The sequence below is a fragment of the Panulirus ornatus genome, chromosome 48 (assembly GCF_036320965.1).
Source record: "Panulirus ornatus isolate Po-2019 chromosome 48, ASM3632096v1, whole genome shotgun sequence".
In the NCBI taxonomy this organism is placed as follows: Eukaryota; Metazoa; Arthropoda; class Malacostraca; order Decapoda; family Palinuridae; genus Panulirus; species Panulirus ornatus.
This window is the reverse complement of record NC_092271.1, coordinates 15,057,659-15,085,095: the sequence shown is the minus strand read 5'-3', so window position 1 is coordinate 15,085,095 and position 27,437 is coordinate 15,057,659. Positions and strand designations below refer to the sequence as shown.

The window sequence follows — 27,437 nt, the reverse complement described above, 5'->3', positions numbered from 1 at the left end:
TCGTGATATATGGAAAATAACCAAGAACAACATCAAAGTCTTGAGAAAAGATATAAAGTAGACTGTATAACATTGAGGAGACACCACAGAGGAGACAACATAGAAGAGACAACAACGAGGAGACACCACAGAGGAGACACCACAGAGGAGACACCATAGAAGAGAACATTGAGGAGACACCACAGAGGAGACACCATAGAGGAGACACCATAGAAGAGACAACATTGAGGAGACACTACAGAGGAGACACCAGAGAGGAGCCTCCAGCTCCTTATTCAAAATATGGAAAGGTTAATGAAAAAAAAGGACAAGGTAAAGTACTGACGAATTCGGGAGGAAGTGGAGCACCTGACTTTCAAAATGCACCTGGTCATAGTTGTTGGGAGAGACTCGAGAAAAGAGATTGTTCCAAAGTTTCAAGGTGTAGGGAGAGAAACAGTTATCAAAGTGGCCCACGCTTGAGATGCCAACGGCCACAAAGTAAACATGAGATGCAGCAGCTTGCCGAGTATTGCGTGGTCTAGCAAGTGGTGGGGGACACACAAGCAGCCAACTCTCGGGAACAGAAACCAAAGTGATACCTACAGAGGAGGGAAAGCGAGTCGACTTTGTGTCGTAGGTCAAGCGGGTCAAGTGTTAAAGGTAGCCTGGGACAGTTTACAAGTCGGACCGCTTTCAACTCAACTTTGTCAAGCAAGGATGCAGAGTAGTACTCCACACAAGGACACATCAATCCCTTGTATAAACGGAGCAATTGCTCAGAAGAAAAGAAATTTCGACAGCTCAACAGGTCTCCCAATTTCTATTGTGTAATCCTTTTGCGCTACCGCTCACAGGATGAGCACGGGGTGCACATTAAATTTGCCGGGGTTACCAACACAAATCAAATCAATTAGAAACACACTCAGCTATTTCAGTAATGTGGGGTTTCCAAGACAGAGCGAATGTTACAGTAGTTCGAGGTATATTCAGTGACTCAAAAGGTGGAGTGACAGAACGGTCAAAGGCGACCGTCAAAAGCGAGAGGAAACTTGTGAGGAATTTTCGATACTGAGCTGAGTAGAAAATGGGTCTTGGACGCATTAGCTTAAACAAATGTTGTCTGCTTCACTGAAATATCCTGCCCAAGTCTGAGTTTACTGAGGACGTTGTGTCGAGACGAGAAGCAGATCGAGTGAGAAAATGAGTAGAATTGAAGGATGTAGAAAAACGCAGTGTTGGGTGGTCAACGTATGAGTGCATTTGGTTATTTGTGGAAGAAAAGAAATCGATGACAGAAAGGAGAAAAAGTGGAGGTGACAGGAGAGAACCTTCAGGGACACCGCTGCCGATGTTTGGTCAAGTCCTTGAGGTGTGTGTGTGTGTGTGTGTGTGTGTGTGTGTGTGTGTGTGTGTGTGTGTATGTGTGTGTGTGTGTTAACCAGGTTCCACTATACCAGAGCCAAATCTCCTGGCATCAAATAGTCACACAAACAAGATGACAATTACATCCCTCCTCCCCTGCGGCGACCCCCGGGGAAACGGAGTGTAGCCTAAACAAACATACTGCGGTGACCCAGGGCAGCCAGCAGCGGGGGACGTGAACACTCTGACCTTGTGGGGACACGTTCTGCCGTGACCCAGGTACAGTAAGGTCCGTGTTACAGTAAGGCTGGGAAAGGCACCGACGCCTCCTCATGCCTGCTGGGCTATGTCAGACCATCGTACTCAAGGGTAGCACTTTCTTGCTCGAGGGTTGTACCGTCGTGCTCAAGGGTTGTACCGTTGTAATCAAGGGTTGTACCGTCGTGCTCATGGGTTGTAACGTCGTGCTCAAGGGTTGTACCGTCGTGCTCAAAGGCTGTACCGTCGTGCTCAAGGGCTGTGCCGCCGTGCTCAAGGGTTGTACCGTCGTGTTCAAGGGTTGTACCATCATGCTCAAGGGCTGTACCGTCGTGCTCAAGGGTTGTACAGTCGTAATCAAAGGTTGTACCGTCGTGCTTAAGGGTTGCTAGCACCGTCTTGCACCAGGGTTGTACCGTCGTGCTCAGGGATCCTGGCGTCGTGCTCAAGGGTCGTGTACCGTCTTGCTGAAGGATGCTGGGTGACGCCTGGCTGGCCCAGGAACACTACAGTCTTTGTTTACTCTATCCTCACCAATCATATACAAACAAAGATTAAGGGAGATTAACCACGCCAACTGGAGAACACACACCTCAGCACAAATGCCTGTACTCTCTCCTCCTCCCGCAGGCATAATTCTTCAGGGCTCGGAGACATAATTAGGGTAAAAATAAATAATTAACAGACCCCCGGAGATTAGGCAAATGGAGGGAAGGGTACGCGAATTTAGTATTACCACAGGGAAGGAACTTGGCAATACATCTCACACAGCTGAAGCCTTCAAGCGGCCGTGCCAACCACGGTGCAGGAGAGAGTCTCTCTCACTAAACTACGGCAAAAAGGCGAGTGTTGTGGGGAGGAACTGGTCAGCACAAATACACAGCTCCGCAGCCATGAAGGACCACAGCACACACAGGGACTTGCCAACCTTGCAACCATAACAGTGGGTATCACACATTATATACACCACACAACAGTGTTCAGACCTGGATGAAATGGAGGGGGAGCACCTTTCGACAACACTCGTTTGTAGTCTTAATTATCATTATAATTAATCATTATCAACCTCCTGTCGAAGAATCGTTCATGTCTGACCTATTGGCTAGATTTTTTTTTCTTTTCTATAAAATAAAAATGTCTGATGAGACAATCAAGTGGCTGATGTTATGTAATCATAGTTCCAAAAAGCATTTGATAAAGTTCCGTACCCAAGGCCATATTACCAAAACCTAAGTCACAAGTTTGTGACTTAGGATAAGTTTAGGAAGTCGGCTGACTGGCCGTAAACAAATGTGGTGATTGGTGGTCGAGCCTCAGAATGGATAGGCTTAATATGTGGTGTGCCACAGGGATCAGTCTGAGACACGCTCTCTTTCTCATATATATATATATTTGAAAGGATCACAATTTTGCGCGTGATCAAGACATTCCTATGAGTCCACGGGGAACTTATCGTGTTTCATTTTCGCCGTGGACTCATAGGAATAATATATATACATATATATATATATATATATATATATATATATATATATATATATATATATATATATATATATATATATATCTTTTTTTTTTTTTGCTTTGTCGCTGTCTCCCGCGTTTGCGAGGTAGCGCAAGGAAACAGACGAAAGAGATGGCCCAACCCACCCCCATACACATGTATATACATACGTCCACACACGCAAATACACAGCTTTCCATGGTTTACCCCAGACGCTTCACATGCCCTGATTCAATCCACTGACAGCACGTCAACCCCGGTATACCACATCGATCCAATTCACTCTATTCCTTGCCCTCCTTTCACCCTCCTGCATGTTCAGGCCCCGATCACACAAAATCTTTTTCACTCCATCTTTCCACCTCCAATTTGGTCTCCCACTTCTCCTCGTTCCCTCCACCTCCGACACATATATCCTCTTGGTCAATCTTTCCTCACTCATTCTCTCCATGTGCCCAAACCATATATATATATATATATATATATATATATATATATATATATATATATATATATATATATATATATATATATATATATATATTTTTTTTTTTTTTTTTTTCTTTTTCTTTTCTTTCAAACTATTCGCCATTTCCCGCATTAGCGAGGTAGCGCTAAGAACAGAGGACTGGGCCTTTGAGGGAATACCCTCATCTGGCCCAATTCTCTGTTCCTTCTTTTGTGTGTGTGTGTGTGTGTGTGTGTGTGTGTGTGTGTGTGTATGTCTGTGTATGTGTGTATATATGAGTGTGTGTGTGTGTGTATGTGTGTGTGTGTGTGTGTGTGTGTGTGTGTGTGTGTGTGTGTGTATGCGTATGTGTGTGTATGCGTATGTGTGTGTATGCGTATGTGTGTGTATGCGTGTGTGTGTGTGTGTGTGTGTGTGTGTGTGTGTGTGTGTGTGTGTGTGTGTGTTGCTGGTACTGATAACGGTCTGCACTGTAAGGTATCAAAATGTGCAGCAAACGATGCTAAAATGGGAAATCAACCTACAACAGAATCCGAGCGCTTACGGCAGCACCAAAAAATGAGAGAGAATGGACTGTGTTCAAATGCGTCATATGAATTCTAATATCGTTAAATGCAACGTTTTACACAACGGGAGGAGAAAGAAAAGAGAGAGACGGGTAGACTCTATTATGGGTTCTGTCGCTGTTTCGACTCCTTTAAAGCCACTCAGACAGTTTCTGAGAGTATAAACCATTAGGATCTGGCAGCCAGGATCCCCCTCGTGCCGTAGGGGGTGCCGGGGTCATGACGGATGTGGACCTAGATCATCCCTCACCTGGGGTGCCTCCAGACGCAACACACACACACACACACACACACATCAATCACAACCAGTCACAACACGGGCTGACCTTGCCTCCGCCCGGACACTCCCACCACACACACACACACACACACACACACACACACACACATACACATATGATGTATGCATGTTTACGCCTCAGGGTTGGCACTGTGATGTGTGTGGGTATATCCAGTCGTAGGCTGGCTGGCGAGCCACTGCGGGTGATCATCACCCACTCCAAGAACGTCCTCCTGGTAGGCTAGTCAGCAGAGCTGCTGGGTCCTGGTGGTCAGTGAGTGTCGGGGGCCTCGCAGTCTGCCATCATACACTTTTGTATCGTCCCAGCTGGTGGTGCATATACTAACTACACTCTAACTCGTTAATGTCCTTGTTATTCTTAATTTATTTATTTATTCATTTATTTATCTATTCATTCATTTGTCACGGGTTACCGGGACGTTCGGAGGTCACTATATGTCCTTGAATTTCATGTTGCTTCCGTTGACTTGTGCTGGAATGGGTCAGTGATTGAGTTTTTGAGACTTTCGTCAACACACAGTGTATGACGGACTGGATGTCGTTGCCTTCACACTCGTGTGGCATCGCATATCATTCATACTGGGTCCTCGGTGTGTGTGTGTGTGTGTGTGTGTGTGTGTGTGTGTGTGTGTGTGTGTGTGTGTGTGTGTGTGTTGGAGAAAGCCATTATCACCACAAGGAGCGACCACAAAAGGCAAACGTGACACCTGGCACGCACGAGGGCCTGGTGGAGAGTTTCTCTCGCTGGACATTGTCGTGACGTGGTAATGACGTGCACAGAGACCAGTGGACGATGACACGGTGACGGGCTGGTGAGGTCACAGGTGAGTGCAGTGACGCAGATAAAAGACCACGTTATCCACCACCAGTCATATCCACTCACACTTCCAACACCATGAGCACGATGATACGACCCTTAAAAAAAAGCACGAGTGTGTGACCCTCAGTTATGATGGCCTTATCTTTAACTTTTACCCTCAAAGGCCAAGTCACATATCCAGGGGTCGTACCGCCGTACACAGCGGGTCGGCAGCGTCACTAGTTTTATGAGACAAGTGTCTGTTCCCCCTGCCTGGCCATCTTCCTACCCAAATAAACATAACCATACAGGAGCTACCACTTAGCTGGCCCTTCGTGAGCCCGTCGCTGCGTGGGCGTGTGTCAGCGGCTGGGATGGGAGAGTGGCGTCGTGAGGGCTGCCCCACGTGTAATGACGGGTGACTGGAGGACACCATGGAATCGTGGTGGATGGACCCGGCGACACAAGAGGACCTGACACCTCCAGCGACTCGTCTGATAAGAACAGGTCGTGAGCGACGACCTGTGGCACTCGGTGAGCGAAGACCTGGTGCATCACGACCCGGTAAAAAGAACATGTGGTACATGACGACATGGATATCAACGAACAAAAGCAAGTGAATCGCAAGTGGACCTGGAGAACATCGATCTGGCGCCCCCAACACCTGGCGCACGACCATGTGGCAGAACGACCCTGCAGCCCACGAAGAGAGACGCTCAGATAAACAAAACGCACCACCACCAGTCCTGCATGACTCGAGGTGGCGAGAGACCACCGGTATGTTCCCTGGTAAAGATTTAGAGGCAGAGAGCCAATGTTCCGGTAGGTATGTGCCAGTCACCACCACCACCACACAGCACAACACATGCCAGCAGCAACAGCATCAAGCAATTCAACTTCTCGGTAACACAACCACAGACTCACTCTCTTTAAGAACTCGTATAAAGTCTTTATGGTTGATAGCCTTATATAAGAAGGTCTCCTGCGGTTCCTGGAGAAACATCTGTTTACCTGACAGGCTAGTAAGTCAAAACAAAAAAAAAATGTACATATTTACAAATTAAAATTCATCTTGAAAGTGCTACCAAGAGCTGACACTCACACCTCGGGTGAGAAGATTAAATAGTCTACAAAGAGATAATTTGGTTGAGTTTGCTCGGTGTATATATACATATATATATATAATAATTCTTATTTACCTCAACATGACCAAGAACCATAAAGGACAACGAAGAGGTACTAATTAAGACAGAGAACCTCTGACAGACTAATGATGATCACGCCCTCGAGGATAATTACAGCAGTTATTGCTCGCCTTCTTCTGCTGGCGTCCACAACGACCGATCCATCATCAACGGCGGCTGCGGAAGCTGAAGCACATCGGCGCCTGAAGCCCCAGCCTCCCGGAACCTGTGGCTACCACAGGCAGGACGCCCGAGCAGGGCAGGGATGGCACGGTGGAAGGGAAACAGAGAGCGAGGTGCATCTGGAGGGTGTGAGGCTGGGTTGATCCCTAGATTAGCATCTTCCTCACCGCAACAGTGTTATAAACAGCTCTTCTCCGCCTTCAGTATCATATCGAAACTATACTACACTTTCCTTGTCTCTGGATAAAGTCATGCATGCGTCACTCTCGCGTTTACACCTTCAACAAGATAGTACGATTCTGGAACACGATGGTGCAATCCTTGGACACCAAGGTACACGCACCCTGGAGCACGATGGTACAACCCTTGAACACCACGGTACACGCACCCTGGAACACGATGGTGCGACCCTTGAACACCACGGTACACGCACCCTGGAGCACGATGGTGCGACCCTTGAACACCACGGTACACGCACCCTGGAGCACGATGGTACGACCATTGAACACCACGGTACACGCACCCTGGAGCACGATGGTGCGACCCTTGAACACCACGGTGCACGCACCCTGGAGCACGATGGTACGACCTTTGAACACCACCGTACACGCAAACTGAAGCACGATGGTACGACCTTTGAACACCACGGTACACGCACCCTGGAACACGATGGTACAACCCTTGAACACCACCTACACGCACCCTGGAAGACGATGGTACGACCCTTGAACACCACGGTGCACGCACCCTGGAGCACGATGGTACGACCCTTGAACACCACGGTGCACGCACCCTGGAGCACGATGGTACGACTTTTAATCGTGATGGCCTGGCCTTGGACCTGACCCCTTCAAGGGTCAGGTCGTCCCAGGTCAAGCTCAGGTGACCCATCCCGCCTCCAGTGCGGCACAGTTATGTGAGACTGACATAAGAATGGGCGGACATATTGTTAGGGAAAATATTAAATAAAAAAAAAAAACATGACATATAACTCCAGCACTCGCCGCCCCACACACACAACACTCGCCCAACCAGACACTCGCTATACCGGTCATCACTCGCCCTGCAGGACACTCGTCGACCCCGCAGGACCAGCGCTTAATCTCCACGGCTACCTTGCCATGTCGCAAGGAGTTATGACGTACATGATGACCACACACGACAACCTGGAGAGTGTAAATAAGATATCCAGAAACACGTCATAATCTCTAGAACTGACTTCAATCCACGTGGAAAAAAAAAGAAAGAATATAACAACAAACGTTAAACGTACACAATTCCCCTACAAAAAAATTAGCCATTATTCACATGAACTCAATCGCTGCTGTAGCTAAAGACCGGGACATTTCGAGTAGGGATACGAAGGGTAAAAGGAACACATGAACAATGTCCGGATAACATCATATGCACATAAAGTCCAGCTATAATACACTTTGATGCGTCACGTCACACGATGTAAACCACCTTCTCGATGAACATCAGCGGGTCCACGCAGTTGTGCTCGCTCGGTCACGCCCTCGACAAGTGGGTGTTGTATCTAATACGAAACCAAAAGGAGGCGTGGCGTCCTGTGCCACGTCATCACTGTTCAGTGAAATGAGAAAGAATGGAACTGTGGTGAGGGAGGTAAGTCATCTGCATGATGTTACCTGATCAAAAGTGTATCTTTCTTCAAGTTATGAGCAAAGTTATGAGCCAGCTTGAACCTTCCTTCAAGCCTAAGGCAGGCATGGCCCAAGCTCCTGCTGTGATGGGTCTTGTGTCACTCAGTTCTTCAGACACTGGGGAAAACCACTGCAGAAACCTTCATGGCAATAAGTGGAAGTTTCGTAAAGTTATGTACTTGAGTCGAACTTGAGTCGGGTTAGGCTGAAGCTTTCATCCTTATCTACGTGGCATGAAAGCCAAACTGAAGTCTTTCAGCCGATCCCTCTCCTCCCCCAGGTCACACAAAATCATGGTGTCTATAGTATCTACTTCATTCATCTATATCTATAATTACCCCATGACCAATATCTATGGAAGAGTCCTCCTATTACTCAAGACTCCTGCAAGCCAAGTCTGCGCTACTTTACGTAGAACGGAAATGTAGACTCCTTTGGATGGAGGAATTCTTTGGCGAGACTGTACGCCCGGTGATGCAGCCTCGCCAAGAGAGACTCTTTTTTTTTTTCTTTCACTCGCGGTGTAAACCTCGAGTAGGTGGAGTCCGGTAACAGCCCGGGGGGGGGGAGGTCTATATGTACATATGTACGAACAATGTATTGTGGAGGATGCCTCCAGCCATCACTTATCATCGTAGTCGTAATTTCGAGCGAACAAAATTAGATAATACACAGACAGACAGACAGACAGACAGACACACACACACACACACACACACACACACACACACACACACACACACATACAAACACACATAACTGGCAGAGGCCAGTGCGTGTGTGTGTGTGTGTGTGTGTGTGTGTGTGTGTGTGTGTGTGTGTGTAAGACATGATACATGTATACAAGGTTATGAGACGGGGCAACACGAGTGTAAAGTAAACCTCTCTCCATCGTAACACACACACACACACACACACACACACACACACACACACACACACACACACACACACACACACACACACACACACATACCTGGCATAGGGTAGAGTGTGTGTGTGTGTGTGTGTGTGTGTGTGTGTGTGTGTGTGTGTGTGTGTATGTATGTATGTATGTATGTATGTATGTATGTATGTATGTATGTATGTATGTATGTATGTATGTATGTGTGTGTGTAAGACATGATACATATATGCAAGGTTATGAGACGGGGTAACACGAGTGTAAAACTCTCTCCCCTCGTAAAACACACACACACACACACACACACACACACACACACACAAGGAAATGGAGCAAAGCCAGTATAATGAGGCAGGTCTTTCTTCACTCGCAACCTGTGTTTGGTTTTACGGCAGGAGTTAAGGACTTGTACTGTGCACAGGAAAGCTGGAGGAAAATCAGCCAAAATGTACATAATAAATCTAAGCAAAACTACTGACGAAGACACGTGTACACTGGCCACAGCAGGGTCATCTGAGGTCATATCTATATCATGAAACAGAACACCACAACGATATGAAATATATACACATCAACACTGACTGCATTATGTTTAAACAGACGTAGTTAGTTCTCGTCTCCGCTAATGACCAATTCTGGGCCAGGAGAGGCTGTCCCTGATCCCTAGACAAGACCTTCATTCCCTCAGTCACTCGTACCCCAAGCTCGTGTGTCAGACTGGACCACTAGGTCGGTCTGGGGATCTGGGGATCTCGCGAGGTGACATCGAAGGTTCGAGCGTGCAGACGGGACTGTATAGACAATAAGTAATGGTAACCCCCAGCAGTGGCAGAACACCCCACTACGATTGACCTGTGAGTCCAAGATGTAGGATGTAGAGGCCAGGTATACGTTACGTGTCGAATGGAATTCTCCTAGCGACAGGAAACTCTTTTGTCAGAGACACAATCCCCTCTGAAGCCGAGACCCCGGGCCTTCAGAATGGAGAAACTCCTTCAGGATGGAACCCTCGGAGTGAAGCAAAATCCTGAAAGACAGAACTCACACAAACGGGAGCCCAAAAGATTAGAATCGCAATCATAACCTAAGAACAGGAGTGCATCCTAGACGAAACGAAAGACAAGACAGGATCTTGGGAAAGGAAAAATGTATCCTACGGAGTCAAGGAGAGACTGTAGGAGTGAGATGCTAAGTGACTGTTCGGTGGATGCCATCGTACGGTGACGGAGGCAGAACACAATGTAAAACTGAGCCTCTCTCAATGACCATTTGTGAATCACATTGCGCCATGTCTGAGCTCCCGCTCTGATCCCACACCTTCATTCTTCACTCCTCCACCGTTGTCTCCTGGGAGTTGTTCGCCTCACAGTGCCTGTTTCCCAGCCCTGCCCGAATCCCCTGTCATATATACAACACACCTTTGCCTCATATCGCTATAAATACTCATCTCACAACAGCAGATATATCCCTGCTATCTCCACAATTCACCACCAAATTTACGTTCGCTGTGTCTTCACCATTCCACCCACAACACCTTCATCCGGGGAAGGTGTGTGCCTCCCCCCAGAAAACTACAGAGGGCACCGCCGACACCCAGCTGTTACCCCCACAACCTGCAGGTGTTGACAGCGCTAAAAGTTCCGCGACGAGACCAACATCGCCGCGGACGCCTCCCCACCACCACCACCACCATGCCACCCATCTCTTAAAGACACGAACTCGGGTGCTCACGGCCGCCTCAGATCTTGGTGTGAGGTAAATCTTGAAAGAGCAAGATGTTGAATTATTCGGGCGAGTATTGTGTGTTTCCCAGAACAATACCGTATAATGTGCTCATACCATGTGTGAGCATTTCGGAGCTGTCGCTAAAAATGTTGTTTATAGAAGGCAGTCCAAATAAGCAGCAACAACCAAGGCTGGGCCTCCTGGCTGGCTGGCACCAGACTGCATTAGTAAATGGAGGAGAAACTCACACCTGATGTTACTTCCGAACTCTTGCTGGCAATCTTCAGGACCTGAATGACCCATTTGGCTCAGGTATTGACCGAAGTTAAAATATTCGCTAAAGGAATGCCTCTACACCACCGAGGCAGCGGTAAATCTTCGGAGAGGAAGTGCCACACGTGTCACTGCCACATCCCGTGGTGACATTATCTTCTACATCCTCTGCCGCATGGTGAACCATCCACCTTCATCATCATCATTTTCCCCACTGAGCGTAAGTAGTGGAGCAGCGGGTTCAAGGTGTGATAATTACCGGTTCTCGAGGCTCCAAGGCGCAGGGCGCGGGCGGCCACGCGACCTCGTACTGACAGCAACACGCTGCCCATCGTGTTCTGCTTGCGGCGGGGAGGAGGTGAAGAATATCGCTGACAGGTGTCCCATTTGAAGTCAAGACAGAGGCTTGCTGGGAGCCGCTGAAACTGTTACATGGTCTATTACTACACACATTTGCCACAGTAAACCACAAGCATCGATGAGGCCTTTGCATGACTGTCTGCTTGTCTCTCGGAGAACAAGCAACGGGCGGTAATGTGTGGCAATGGCTCGTGCCAGCCACAAGCGCATCGAACGACAAAAAAAAATCCCAGCTGGGACCCCTGTCGTTCTCATGACCTCATGACTTTCGGAGGAAATCTCCTACCATGAGAATGTCAAAGTCGTTTTTCGGGTGGTGCAACACGAGCCATCAAAAGCCAGACACCTTCACCGTCGGCAGGAAAGTACATGAAAGATACAGGCGATCTGCCGCAGGGACAACATCTCTGTAGGAGCGGCGTGTCCACCACGATGCTGGGCTCCAGGCTGACCCAAGGTGACGCCGTCTCCTTCCTCGAGCACGACGGTACCACACGCTTGGGGTATGATTGCCTGACCTTTGTCCAGACCCTGAAGGGTCAGGATAAAGGTCAAGCCATCAAACCCAAGGGTCGTGCCATAGCGGTCGAGGGATCCAGTTCTACGATAAAATTATAATCTCAAGAAAAGACATCCAGAGACTCAGGAACACATACACATGATGTGCCAAGTTAATATTATACAGTGGCCTAAAACCCCTCGTGTGACTGACCTACCTCACGACAGGAAAGTCACTGCACTACGAATTTGACCTCCAGCCAAGCCCGTTCAGCAGGCACGTTACTTGGATCGACTTGGCTTGGCGGACGGAGTGAGCGAAAGTGTCAAACGTGTGTCCCAACGCAATCGTCACCTAATACTAACCAATGGCTCTCGAGTGTTACGGCGCGCCACTCTCAACCAACAGTGGGGGATCAACAACCATGAACAGCTGATCGATCAGTCTTAACCATGCCTGACGGTGGGACGAGACGAGACAAGGCCAAGAAACCTGGGGGGTTACCTGGAGTGTGCCACGTTAGATATGATTAACAAGTCGAAAACGGACAAGCATCTCCAGCTGTCTCTCTCTCTCTCTCTCTCTCTCTCTCTCTCTCTCTCTCTCTCTCTCTCTCTCTCTCATCCAGCGGAGTCTACCCATGCAACTACAGCGACCTCACTGCCAGCGTACAGCGTAGCTCCACCTTCCAGCCCGGGCACAGCATCGTCCAGAGAAGTGACCAGCTCGAATCTGATCCCTCGGGCATGACTTAGATAAGTTATTCCGTTGTTAATCACATGTTAACCCCTTGAGTACGAAGAATCAACCCCCTTGAGTACGAAGAGTCAGTCAACCCCGTGAGTACGAAGGGTCACTCAATCCCTTGAGTACGAAGAATCAACCCCCTTGAGTACGAAGAGTCAGTCAACCCCTTGAGTACGAAGAATCAACCCCCTGAGTACGAAGAGTCAGTCAACCCCTTGAGTACGGCGAATCAACCCCCTGAGTACGAAGAGTCAGTTAACCCCTTGAGTACGAAGAATTAACCCCCTGAATACGAAGAGTCAGTCAACCCCTTGAGTACGAAGAATCAACCCCCTGAGTACGAAGAATTAACCTCTTGAGTACGACGACTTCAGTCATCTTACTGGAAGGCGTTTCCAGTCGAGAGGGTCAACAGGGGCACGACCAAGCATTCTGCTCCAGAACCAATCTCCTGGAACTGTCTTTCACGGAGAAGGCAAGACACTAAACAGCTTCACAAGAGAGAGAGAGAGAGAGAGAGAGAGAGAGAGAGAGAGAGAGAGAGAGAGAGAGAGAGAGAGAGAGAGAGAGAGAGACTGAAGGTGACTTCACACCACCTCACTCAACACAGAGGGAAACACACCCACCATTCCAGAAACCTACCGACATCACAACATCATATATATCAGAACTTGTCCAGAGTCGTAAGTGGGTTCATGGAAGTCCGTCAGCCTACATGACCCAGGACAAAGAGGAGACTTGAAGGGGCGCCAGAGAACGAAGAAACCCCTCATGATACACACACACACACAAGTCTTGGCGAGGAGCCTCTCGTAAATGTGACCATGATGTTATTGCTGACAATCCGCGCCAGATGGGAATCACCGGAAAAAAACCTACGTGAGGTGGAGACGTAACCTCATGTGGGAACCGATGACAACAATGGTGTAAGAAAACGGCTGTTTCCAGCGCGTTTGTAGGAGCTCAGCTCTCCAGATGTTCGACAACGTGCTTCCTCATTGCTCTTGTATTACGGAAGGCCAGACGAGCGAAAACTTGACCATAAGCCACACTCGGCGCTGTGGAGAGACAATCGTACAAATAACATGTAGATATGATGACAAAAAGCCATCGTGGTGTGATGAACTCGGAGGAGGAAACTTTGCCAGAGACACGCGCGGGAGACTTTCTCCTTTCTCAACCCAAAAAAAACAACAAAAACAAACTATTCTAATAAAAGGGAATTTCAGAGAAAAAAATAGCCTCATTCCTACACCTGTTATATGAGAAGCGTGTGTTCAATGGCACGGCCATCTTCCGTCACGAATCCAAAAAGGTTCACCTCTCTGCTGAGAGTTGTCCAGACTTGGGTATATACTTGACCATGGATACATCCCTTCACAACGACGAGACCCGTCGTGTTCAGAGACCCGTCGTGTTCAAGGGCCTCGCCGTCGTGCTCAAGAGGTAAAGGGAACACGAGACTGTCGCAACACAGGCGACTATCAACTTATGTTCACACCAGGAGCAACTGCTGTTGGGTAAGGCACCACACTTGGCCCGCACGCCACACGAGCAGCGGTAATACACTGTCATCTCAGACTAGGAAGGTTTTGTACGACAAGAGAGAGAGAGAGAGAGAGAGAGAGAGAGAGAGAGAGAGAGAGAGAGAGAGAGAGAGAGAGAGAGAGAGAGAGAGAGAGAGAGAGAGAGATCTTACACAATGCATGCGAAACAAGCGACACCATGAATGTGATGTGCCATTCACTGAGTCTGATCTTGATGTAGCCTTCCCCAGTGGGGTTGGGGGTAAGGTAATGCCCCCTGTGGAGGATGGTGTCACTTACAACAATACTAGACTTCTAAGAAGTGTACCTGGTAACCCATTATCAAAGAATGGGCACGCTACTTGGCGCTCCTCAAGGTGGAGTATTTAGCCCCCACATTCTGGCCAATACACTAATCAATGCATAACTAAAAACCAATTCGAGAAAGTCCCAGAAATATCACTATTAGTGACAATGATGATATTCTTACTAAGACCAAAACGTATCGTGAAATGCAAATCATTCTTAACTACGTACACAGAGCCTCTTATAACGTTGGCTTGACCATTTCTGCACACGCAAAAAAAAGGTTTTCGTTAAAGGAACTGGTAACGGTAGAAACATACAATTTAGACTGAGATCTGATGAAAAACCTATTGTCTCTCTTCCTTTCAACACTTCGGTATCTGTGTCCCACGTACTGCACTGTGTGCAACGACTAAACTGAAAATGTACAGTTGGACTCAGAGTCCTCAAAGCTGTTGCAGAGTACAACCGTAACCATGGCGTAAATATACGAATTGTGATAATGATGTACTTGGGTTATGTAGGGTCACGAATAGATTACCACGCATCAGCTTCAGTCCAACATGACATAAAAGTATGAAGCAAACAACTCGACATGTGGGAAGTATATGGTATATCCAACCCTGAGGACACGATACTGAAAACCAATCTCATAATAGGACTGAAACCTCTGCCTGGAGATTCATACGATGATTGCACTACACGAGTGTTGAACCATACATGCCTTAGCACAACTGAATCTAAATAGATCCAAATAACAGACAGTCACATGACAATGTCTGGAGTATATGTAAGTCGTATACAATTAGGAATGAGCAGCATCTCCCGCCTTCCTGGGAAATAACTACCATTCACATCATCAAACCAAAACTTATCCACGTAAGAAACTAAACATCTTACATTCTTCTTCTTGAACACTTTTGGTCAATTCCAGTGTTCTCGAACGTAACCCTGTGCATTTATACTGACGGTTCTCCCACCTCTGCCACTAAGAGGGCAAGTAGTGCCGCCAGTGTGATCCAAGACAATGGAAATAGATCAGAAATAACCAAGAAACCGAACTGCCCTCCATACCCATCGCCCCAGAGCTTGTACAGCTCACCACTAGAGAAATTCGAATCAAACCTGATTCTTTATTCTCACAACTTGCCCTTCACACCGTAAGATCAGAATGCAACAGTAAAGTTGATGGTTTAACCAAACTTGCAGTTAGTAAAGGAGCTGCAGAAAACAGCAATGAGTTGTTAATCAGAAGCCACAATACAGTAGTTAGGAAGGAAGTGACAGATCCCTGTGAGAGAAAACAGACGAACACAGATAAGCGTGAGGGAAACATTGTTTATCACAGTGAAATGTATAAAGTAAGACAGGTGTCCCAGGCTTAGGGTTGTTACAGTCCCCACTGGCCAGGGACAAAGGCATCCTAGCATTAGTACTGCTGCTGCAGCCAGCCCAAACTGGCTAGGGATACATGTATCCCAACCTTAGCCTTGTTGTTAAAGCCGCCACTGGCCAGGAATACATGTGTCCCAGGCTTAGTTTTGTTGTTACAAGTCCCACTATCCACCAATACGGGTATCCCAGCCTTAGCCAAGTTGTTAGAGCCGTCACTTGGGCTAGAGGTACTGGTTACAACTCCCGCTTGGGCCAGGGATACTGGTTACAACTCCCGCTTGGGCTAGGGGTACTGGTTACAACTCCCGCTTGGGCCAGGGATACTGGTTACAACTCCCGCTTGGGCTAGGGATACTGGTTACAACTCCCACTTGGGCCAGGGATACAGGTATCCTAGCCTAGATCTCGCAACGGAATTCTCTGAATCAATTACCTCGCCTTGCCCTGGCGAGGACGCTGGCTAGGGCAACACCTTAACGTACGTAGGGCTCGCCTCCCGTGCTCTTGGGGTGCAGTCATCACCATCGCCAATCACTAGGGGTTACTCTCCTTCATGGAGTAATCTAATGAATAATGGGTCATCACTGTGTGTGTGTGTGTGTGTGTGTGTGTGTGTGTGTGTGTGTGTGTGTGTGTGTGTGTGTGTGTGACGATATCACTGTAACAGCCAGTGACGGGAGCCAGGCCAACCTCACTAGGAGGATACTGTTACTACAGATACGAGGCAACAATTTCCGGGCGGACGGTCAAATCACGGACAGTATACTGCATTAAGTCGGTAAAACTTACCATCTGAAACTACGTAATATCGTATGTAACTGGAGACAAAATGTAACGTCTTATGTAATATCAACCCACTGGGGTCTGACTAAGACCTTCTGTAACCCCTGTAATCCTTGTGCGCTACCGCTCACAGGATAGACATTGGAGGCGCACAATAAACTTCCCCGGGGGGACACCGGCCCAGATCATATCTAACGTCGCCACACAACCTGGTAGTATGACACTCGCCTTCCTCTCCACGACGCTCTTCGAGGCACTGTCGGTACTCTAGTGGCCACGAGGTGGGGAGGGAAAGAATAAATCAGTTTACCTCAGATTGCGCCTCTTTTGTTTCTCATCCTCATTCCTGCTCTGAGAAGACGAGGCGCCATCCAGGAGCCGGACATACTTTTATAAACACACGGTCCTCTCTCTCTCTCTCTCTCTCTCTCTCTCTCTCTCTCTCTCTCTCTCTCTCTCTCTCTCTCTCTCGTGTAGGTAATGGCAGAGTGTGCATCTCCCCTTCCCCGGGCCAGTACTGCCATCAGACAGATCTGATCCGTACGACTGTGGGGGTCTCTTGAAACCACAGACACTCGAGTGATGGACGAGGTAGCACTTGGGATGATGACCCCCGAGGCTCGTCTTCAATCACCCGGGCGTCTGTGGTTCACAGAGACTCACAGTAGTACGGATCAGATGTATGCTAATGGATCTACTGCTCCAGGGAGGAGAAGAAGGGGACATGCACACTCCACCATCACTCTACCCTTTCTTCTATTTCCGTCATCTTATCTTGATGACCCCCAGTGAGCTTTCTCAATACCCCTTCCTACAAGCCACGACCTACAGTCTTCAATTCCCTAAAACCCGTCCCTCGTGTTAGTACTCAAGACAGATATTAATAGCTTTATCTCCAGTCATCTGCTTCTGGATCTCTTCATCTATAACCCTCAATCGTGAGTATGACAGTCACTTCACACAAGACCTGTTGTGCTGTTCTCCGTGATCTTATCCCCGTCCGTCAACAACCCTGTACAATCCTTCAGAAGACTGGCACTATCGTTGCCACTCTTCTCAAATGCCCTTAACAACCCTTGGCACTGCCTCTCACAATTTCAGCCCTCAAGTGCTAGCAGTGTCCCTCACAACCCCAGCAAAATCCCACGCAGCCAGTGAACTGTTCCTCACAACCCTGGCTACAAGGTTCACAGTCTTCTTCACACAATCATTAAACTGGTCTGCAAATTCATGCCAGTGATTCTAAAAGCACTGGCACTATCATTCACAACCGTGGTACTCACAACCCTAATGACTCAAAGCCCTGGCACTATTCCTGATGCCCTGGCACTGTCGCTCACCGTTCTGGCACTGTTCATAGTCTGACAAGAAACTTCACATATTATAACCGTCCCTAGCATCCTTGAATTTCACAACCTTTCACTAACTCTTAAAACCCTGTCTACAACCTTAACACCTCACTCCTTCATAACCTTGACGCTGCCCTAGTGCTTCCCTTCATAACCGTGAAAACTTCCCTTAACAAGCCGGGGCCTGTCCTTCACAACCCTGGCACTGGCCAACATAATCATAATACGGTCTTTCACGACCTTGACAGTGTCCTCCAGTAGCCTGGCACTGTCGCTGTGGTCACGGCAGGTTAATGTGTGGCACCACACTAGGGCTGGGGCACCAGCACGTTTGGCTCGGGTTAATGGCCTTAGTAGCACCACACACACACACACACACACACACACACACACACACACACACATCTCTCTCTCCGACCCGTCACGTGAATTTCTTATCGTGAAAATGTTCTGCTGACCTCGTCAACATACAACATGCCGTGTGTCATCATAAAGTTGCTAAGGACGTCTGCTATGTCTCACCGGCATTCAACGCCGTAAGGAAGAGCTCGGTCATACAAAGAGGTGAGTTAAGTAGGTGAGGAGGAGAGTTAGTGCGCGACACACCTGACGAGGACGTGACTAAGCTGACGGTGGCCTACTTAAAGTGTCGTCATAAGTAACTAACTACACACTGTACACGGGTAAGCCACACAGGGGAGGACACATCACGGTGTACTAACCCAGGTGGCGTGGCTCTTATATACCTTAGGCAGGGTGGTGGAGCAGCCCAACGGAGGGGGCGATGCTGGCGTCCTGTGGGGGGAGGACGGCTGCGAGATGCACGCCCCCCGGTGGCTACCGTCACGACCATAGCCGCCGCCTCCCCCCGTGGGCGGCCAGGTGAGGGGCGTCCCACTGCCCTCGGAGTCCGGAGTCTTGGTGGTAACCCAGCGGGAGTGGTAGTCGTCGGGGTCCTGCACCCAGAACCCCTTGCTATGGGGTGTCCTGGGGCTGGCAGAGGATCCGCGCTGCGCCCCTCCTGCCGGAGCGCTGCTGGCGTACCCATTGCCGTTGCTGGTGAGGCTGGGCACGCTGCTGTTGCTGCGTCGACGGTTCCGGAGGTTGTTGGAGATGTTGGCATTAGCAAGGTTGCTGGTGGAGCCGCCTCCAACATTCTCCCTCACCCACCCTCCGTGTTGGTCACGCGACCATCCCGCCTTCCTCTCCTCCATGTCCTTCCCCCAGGTATTGTTTATCCCCGGCGTGCTGCTGCTGATCTCGGCCCCACCATTCCCTCCCCCGCCTCCCCTGCTTCTGCTCCAGTGGGGAAACATCAACACCCGCGCCACCAGGTCATACACACGCACACAAAACTGGCCTCCCGGCTTGTTTCTGGCAACAATATGAGCGATAAACTGAACACTTCACATGGCCTTTCCTGGCGTGACCAGGGCCCTACTCCTGGTTCGGGAGGCACAACACCTTAGTGTACCTGGGACGTGCGCACGCCTGAATAAGGTAATGCTAAATAACCCATCTTACGGCCTGGCAGCCTGACTTGGCTTCACGCTCTCTGACGCTCACAAGTACACCCGACAGTCGTACACACTTCTCCTTATCATGAACTATTTCATTTCTCCTTTTGTAACCACACCATCTGTGGAGCAGTCGGCACGTCCGTGTGAGGGACAGGTCCCTCTAGAACACTCGTGAAGGGTCGAGGTGAGCGGGCGCGCCCGTGAGGAAGAGGCAGGCGAACGTGCCGCCAGGCTGAGTAAGTTGCACACAACAGGTGAACCCGGGCCCTCCCAACCCTCCGCCGCCAACAACCAAACTCAACTGGGGTGGCTGCGGCCGCCCCGCCGACCCAGACACCCTGCCAACTCCGTCTCTCGCACAGCACTCGCTCGCTCCTCCCCTCCACCCCAGCCACAGCATGCCTGCCCGTCCCGTCCCGTCCCGCAACACTTGCTACCATAACAGATTAGCATTACAATCACACCAATATGAAACTTAGAAGCCACGGCTCCTCAGGGGAAGTCGGTCTACAGTTCTTGGCACTAGCGACGTGTGGCACAAGTCTTGGACACCCTGACGGATGATCCTGAACAGGCAGCGCCGGGGTGACTCAAGGAAGCCCTCTGTTTCACCCTAGTGTGTGTCGCGGCCGCGCTCACTGATTCATGATTCCCGATCACCTGCGGGGGAAATAACCTGCACAATGCCAGTAAGATCTGGAACATTCCCGCGACCTGAGACGTCACACGTCCGGTATAGAAAACAGGCAGAGGACGAGGTCCCATTTTCTCTCATGAGATAGAAATGTATTGTTATGTGAAAACTGATGTTTCTGGAATCATCCCGCACCTGGAGTCGCAGTCGCGAATGAAATTCACATCAGAAGTAAACGAGCGAGTCAAACGTTTATTCAACTCACGTTTGCACTCCAAGTACACTTCCTGAAGCCCGGGTTCCTCCAATTCCCCACAACACCTAACGCTCACTTCAAGCCCAACTGGAGGGAAATACGAAGGCCGTGCGTCCTGCCGGTGAGCTGTATACATTATACCTATAATGACGTGTGAATTTGATGAGCAGTCTACAGGCATGGTTCAACGCTCTCCTGTATTCTTTGGACGTGTCGAGCGCCACAGATGGTCATTTATCTGTTGCACTGCCATGTGTGCACACGTGGGCAAAGGCGGGAGCAGTGAGGATCTCCTATCCTCTTAGCCATCATCCAGTTCCTTTGTTCTCTACATCCACTACTTCGTCACCTACCTCGCTCCACTCCACCACTACTCTGGTCCTTTGCAAGTAGTGTTTCCTCACACCTTCCCTGATTGAGGGCTCCTCCTTTGTCTCCTGTCGTGTTCCCCCTAACTCGTCGTCCTTCTATTTTTTTTTCTCTCTCTCTCTCTCGTTTCCCAGAAACACTTCCAAGTCAACACAGTCCAATGGGCTAATAAACTCAAAAGGTGTAATCATGTCTTCCTTCGTTCTTCCATGTTAAAAAAAAATCATGGAAGAATTTTGTGGGTGACATCCTCTCCTTGCGCCTCACCTCCTTTCGTGGGTATAATTTTCCTTGTCGTTGGACCCTCTCCAGCAAACCCGTATGGTTTCTTGTGTGGGGCGCGACCACACTAGTAATACCCTCCAATCTGAGTCTATCATAATTCTTAACGTATGCTGTTGAGGTCAATTGTGGCATTCACGAGTCCTATTAACGCTGTTCCCTGGTTTAAGAGACAGGTCTTTTTTCACATCCACCAGAATTCGTAAACACTTGTCTCTTCTTCCCCCGCCGCCCTCTTTCCCGAACCTCTCTACATTTCAATTACGGCCCTAGCCATAATGTGGTCCTCTGCCCGTGACTGGAGGCTTCAACGAAATATATAGTAGCATACTACACCTTTCCAGGTGACAGTCGGAGCTTGACTTAAGCTTACCAATCTCAGGTATGATTCGACTCCCTCAGTAGATCAGGAGCGGCAGCGGCAACTGGGTATTTCAGTGTGACAAAAACGGAACTCGCACTTGAAATTCTCAGCTCCCTCCCGTGGAAATGTTTGATCCATCGACGGAGCGCACTTGTGTGGTGAAATGTAGAAGCTTTTTTCTTTCCTCCCTCCATCACCAGCTGAGTTCTGGCTGTGCAAAAACGTACAGTCCGCCCATCCGTTTCCTCACTGACCCAGGCCCAGTATTGACCGTCACAGAACTCCTCAGCACTCGTAATTCACGATCTCTTCTCTTGTGAACCAATGCTGTTCTTTCATTACTGAAGTGAACCAACGCCTCTTTTCACTACGGAAGTTTCTCCTTCACAAGCAATCATTTATTCCCTTCAAAATCAATTTTTCTCGTTGTTTATAAACACTGGTTGACAATGGTGCTGGCCTTGTGTTGTGGCGCGCCTTCTCTGTCAACTTTCATGAAAAATAGGCACGATCTTCGCCTTGCCGCTCGCTTGGTGTCGATCCCTCGTCCTACGGGTTCTTAAATTTCTCAAGTGGCCTGGTCTACACACTGCTTGTATACGCGCGGCCAGATACCATCAGGGACCATGCGCCTTATACGGGTCTACATCCTGCATGAGCTTATTCATATCTAACCATCTCATCTTTCTCACAATCTCACCCCCCGAGACCATCTGAAGTAGTCTGGGAGGTAACTTTGCATTCAGCAGTCCTCACATGCTCCCTTCAGCTTCAACAACGCTCCCCCATCCATGAACTCCTTCATACAAATCACCTCATCTTCTCGTGGCAATTTGTTACCGACAGATTTATGAAACAGTCTAGGATTTTTATTCGCCATATTTTACATCTTTTCTTTATTATCTTTATTCATTTTTCTTCTTCTATATCTCTTGCTATCTATTGCATTTTAAACGTTGTCAGGTTGAGTGTCTCTGCTTGTATATATCTTATATATATATATATATATATATATATATATATATATATATATATATATATATATATATATGTGTGTGTGTGTGTGTGTGTGTGTGTGTATATGTGCGTGTATGGGCGTTTACGTGTATATATGTGTGTATATGAGTGGATGGGTCGTTCTTCGTCTGTTTCCTGGCGCTACCTCGCTGACGCGGGAAAAGGCGATCAAGTAAAATAAATAATATATATATATATATATATATATATATATATATATATATATATATATATATATATATATATATATATATATATATATATATATATATATATAACATACAAACATCCAACAGCCAGGATCGAACCCGGAACCCCTGTGTAACAGGCGCGAGCGCTACCGCTAGGATATGAGCGCTCTCGCCTGTTACACAGAGATCCCGGGTTCGATCCCGGCTGCTGGAGGTTTGTATGCTCTATGAAGGTGCGCGTTCATATGCACTATGTGCGTGGTTTCCATGGTTGTTTAATTTGTTTATGGATAGGGTTGTTAGGGAGGTGAATGCAAGGGTTTTGGAAAGAGGGGCAAGTATGCAGTCTGTTGTGGATGAGAGGGCTTGGGAAGTCAGTCAGTTGTTGTTGGCTGATGATACAGCGTTGGTGGCTGATTTGGGTGAGAAACTGCAGAAGCTGGTGACTGAGTTTGGTAGAGTGTGTGAAAGAAGAAAGCTGAGAGTAAATGTGAATAAGTGCAAGGTTGTTAGGTACAATAGGTTATTAGGGACAAGTCAACTGGGAGGAAAGTTTGAATGGAGAAAAACTGGTGGAAATGAAGTGTTTTAGATATCTGGGAGTGGATTTGGCAGCGGATGGAACCATGGAAGCGGAAGTGAGTCAGAGGGTGGGGAAGGGGGCGAAAGTTCTGGGAGCGTTGAAAAATGCGTTGAAGGCGAGAAAATTATCTCAGAAAGCAAAAATGAATATGTTTGAAGGAATAGTGGTTCCAGCAGTGTTATATGGTTGCGAGGCGTGGGCTTTAGATAGGGTTGTGCGGAGGAGGGTGGATGTGTTGGAAATGTGATGTTTGAGGAAAAATGTGGTGTGAGGTGGTTTGATCGAGTAAGTAATGAGAGGGTAAGAGAGATGTGTGGTAATAAAAAGTGTGATTCAGAGAGAGAAGAGGGTGTATTGAAATGGTTTGGTCACATGGAGAAAATGAGTGAGGAAAGATTGACAAAGAGGATATATGTGTCAGAGGTGGAGGGACCGAGGAGAAGTGGGAGACCAAATTGGTGGTGAAAAGATGGAGTGAAAAAGATTTTGAGCGATCGAAGCCTGAACATGTAGGAGGGTGAAAAGCGTGCAAGGAATAGAGTGAATTGCAACGATGTGGTATACCGGGGTGGACGTGCTGTCAATGGATTGAACCAGGGCATGTGAAGCGTCTGGGGTAAACCGTGGAAAATTTTGTGAGGCCTGGGTGTGGAAAGGGAGCTGTGGTTTCGGTGCATTATACATTGGAGCTAGAGACTGAGTGCGAACGAATGTGGCCTTTGTTGTCTTCTCCTGGCGACAGGAATGAATAAAGGCAGCAAGTATGAATTATGTACATGTGTTTATATGTATATGTCTGTATATATATATATATATATATATATATATATATATATATATATATATATATATATATATATATATATATACGTCGAAATGTATAGGTACGTATATGTGCATGTATGGACGTGTATGTATATACATGTGTATGTGGGTGGTTTGGGCCATTCTTTCGTCTGTTTCATTGCGCTACCTCGCTAACGCGGGAGACAGCGACAAAGTTTAATAATAATAATAATAATAACCAATATATATATATATATATATATATATATATATATATATATATATATATATATATATATATATATATATATATTTTCAAACTATTCGCCATTTCCCGCGTTAGCGAGGTAGCGTTAAGAACAGAGGACTGGGCCATTGAGAGAATATCTTAACCTGGCCCCCTTCTCTGTTCCTTCTTTTGGAAAATTAAAAAACGGGAGGGGAGGATTTCCAGCCCCCCGCTCCCTCCCTTTTTAGTCGCCTTCTACGACACGCAGGGAATACGTGGGAAGTATTCTTTCTCCCCTATCCCCAGGGATAATATATATATATATATATATATATATATATATATATATATATATATATATATATATATATATATATATATATATATATATCCTGTCCGATCGGGTGAACGTGTCAGACTGGATATAAAATAAACATGTAAGATGAAATCATGCGTATGCAAAACTACACGTGTGTTGCGCTGATAAAAGGCAAGTGGGTGGAACACATCATCTAACGGGCGTCTAAGCTGCTGTTCTCGTTTTCAGCCCAAGGAAATGTACACCTCATCACAGACCTTCCAGCGAAGGTCTGGCCCCAGCAGGACCTAATGTAATTAACTGAGTGATCTGTGCCGGTGAACTCCAGTAAGTTTATTGTGCACCCCATGCTCATCCTGTGAGCGGTAGCGCAAAAGGATCAAGGGGGGGTGGGGGGGGGTGTCCCCACAGATAGACTCAGAGCTCTTAAGAGCTGTTGCAAGGTACAACCTAATGTAAGGAGGGCACGTGCCCGCCCACTCGCCGACTTACTCAGCTACACCTGAGCTGAGTCCCACACACACACACACACCATACGCTCCTGGCCATACCGACTTCGAACCACGACAGTCGCTGCCCATGAAGGACCGGGATATGGCCATGAATATATCGTGGAACGCACCTCATGAGCACAATAATTGGCCTTATTTATCTATTTCTTTTAAGCCATTCAAAGCGCGGTGATTCTAAAAGCCACCCAATCCAACATGATGTGACTAGTTACATGGGTATAAACCCTCCAAGGGATTCATGTGTGTGCACGGAGGTAAAAGGATCAATGCTTCGTTTACCAGGGAATATCCCTTACATTCTTAATCTGGTTACACTCAGATATCTACATGTGTGTACACGGAGGTAAAAGGATCAATGCTTCGTTTATCAGGTTGCATTTAGATATCTACATGTGTGTCTAACTAATATCACATCTTCATCTGACATTCCCAAAAATGAATCTCTTGTACGATCCATGAAAAAAATCGTGTTAATCTGTATCACAATCGCGTTCGAGAACCTGAAAATGTAGAGGACCCAACAGATGACCCAGGGGTAGAAAGCCCTCATCCAGTGGGGGCAGTACAGTACTTCAGGAGGCACAAGGAGCGGTGCAGCTACGTGACCATGCCATACGCTACCTCTCCACCCTTCGTCACAGTAGTCACTCAGCGACCATAAAACTCACCTTACCCCACGTAAATGCTGCCCAACTCTGTAAAATATCACGTTACCCCAAATCCCAGGGTTTCCCTCACAGCCAGCCAGTTGGTAAAGGTGGTACCGCCCCAACTGGTCTCCTCATTATTGGGTTCCCTGTAATGAAAATACATCTCTTGTATTCAAAACACTTTCCTTCACACGACTATCGAAGGATTTGTAAGCGATACTCAAGCCTTTCAGCAATTTTAGAGGGAGGCGAGGGGTGATTTTGATACATCTTTCCCACACCGACGTGTGTCGGAAGTTGGCTACAGGATATCTAACCCAACAGTGGCAGAGTTTCCGAGAGAAATGTTGCGAGACCCAGGCAATGCAGTGCTACCACCGCCCCTCGGTGTATACCTCATCATTCCAGCACTGGGAACTACTCCACTGTGTCTGGGGTGGATTGCCCCAGAGGTCGGTAACACCTTCTCTTCCCCCCGATACGAAAGGCGCTGCGCATAACGTTTATTTACCTGCTTCACCCCCAGCGAGTCTGGCCGTACGTGTACACTAAGACACTACTACTACATGGGGGTGTGTCGAACTGTGCACACGGCAGGAAAATCTAAAAGTACCTGCGAGTTCCGTGTTGTCAGGTGTTATGTGTGAGACAGAAACATAAAGATGTTTGTACAGTGAGAGTCAGCTGTCCATGTGTGGATAGTGCAAGAGAAAAAGAAAGCCATCTGGGCCAAAGGGGGTGGAGAGGGGTTGAGACTTGACAGCCACTGAAGTGTTGGCTCACTGCCCGGCTGTCGCTCAACCTCCCGATAACCAGGCGCTAAGTACCGGTAATACACCTTCCTGCTCGGTGCCTGCCTACCACCTACCAAGACGAGAGAGAGAGAGAGAGAGAGAGAGAGAGAGAGAGAGAGAGAGAGAGAGAGAGAGAGAGAGAGAGAGAGAGAGAGAGGTTGATCTAACAAACAGGCATATACCAGGTACACACACACACACACACACACATACTTCCAGGAAAAAGAGAAACAGCTGCATATGATGAAGGCAGCGCCTGAAGCAGGTGTTCACCGGCCACTAGTCTGCGTCACCATCAACCTTCCGCCACACACACACACACACACACACACACACACACACACACTCTGATTACACAACCAACAAAGACCGGGCCGTCAAACAGCCCCGGGGAGCCCGTGTCAGGCATGAGGCTGGGGAAGATGACAACAAGCCGAGGCTCTCGTAATCCCCAGCGAATCTCAGGGCATCACATGATCCTGGCTGAAAAAAGTGTCAAGTGTTTACTACCTTCGCTGTACTACTAAAACTAAGGTTGAGCCTATGACTGTCCCAACCCTGGGGTATTCACAGTCAAATTTATGGTGTGGTTAATTTCATCTTAAAAAAGTTTACAGGTATTCACGGCAGATGGCTGAAGTGTCCCTTACATTTAACGACGTGATCTATTCTTTTTCGTTACAGAATCACTCAGTTTCGTAAACATCATCACGACAGCAGCAAAAATCTAGTTTTAAAATATTCTCAAAACTGTTCTGCGTTCAAGCAGCGACACGCAGTGACTATGGAGGA

At 47.9% G+C, this 27,437-nt stretch overlaps 1 protein-coding gene across 7 annotated transcripts in view; it reads right to left on the bottom strand.

Moving 5' to 3' along the window:
• Window positions 1-27,437, bottom strand: part of Sarm (sterile alpha and armadillo motif) — a 652,833-nt gene that overhangs the window by 425,426 nt on the left and 199,970 nt on the right. Inside the window, exon 1 of one of the 7 annotated variants that reach the window (XM_071690646.1) lies at window positions 18,862-19,974. The exons of 4 other annotated variants lie outside the window; for them this stretch is intronic. In XM_071690646.1, coding sequence (XP_071546747.1) covers window positions 18,862-19,455 — 594 coding nt within the window. In that variant the 5' untranslated portion in view covers window positions 19,456-19,974. Of the gene's footprint in view, window positions 1-18,861; window positions 19,975-27,437 lie in introns of those variants that run through there. 2 more of the 7 variants (XM_071690647.1, XM_071690648.1) reach the window with 2 other exon arrangements.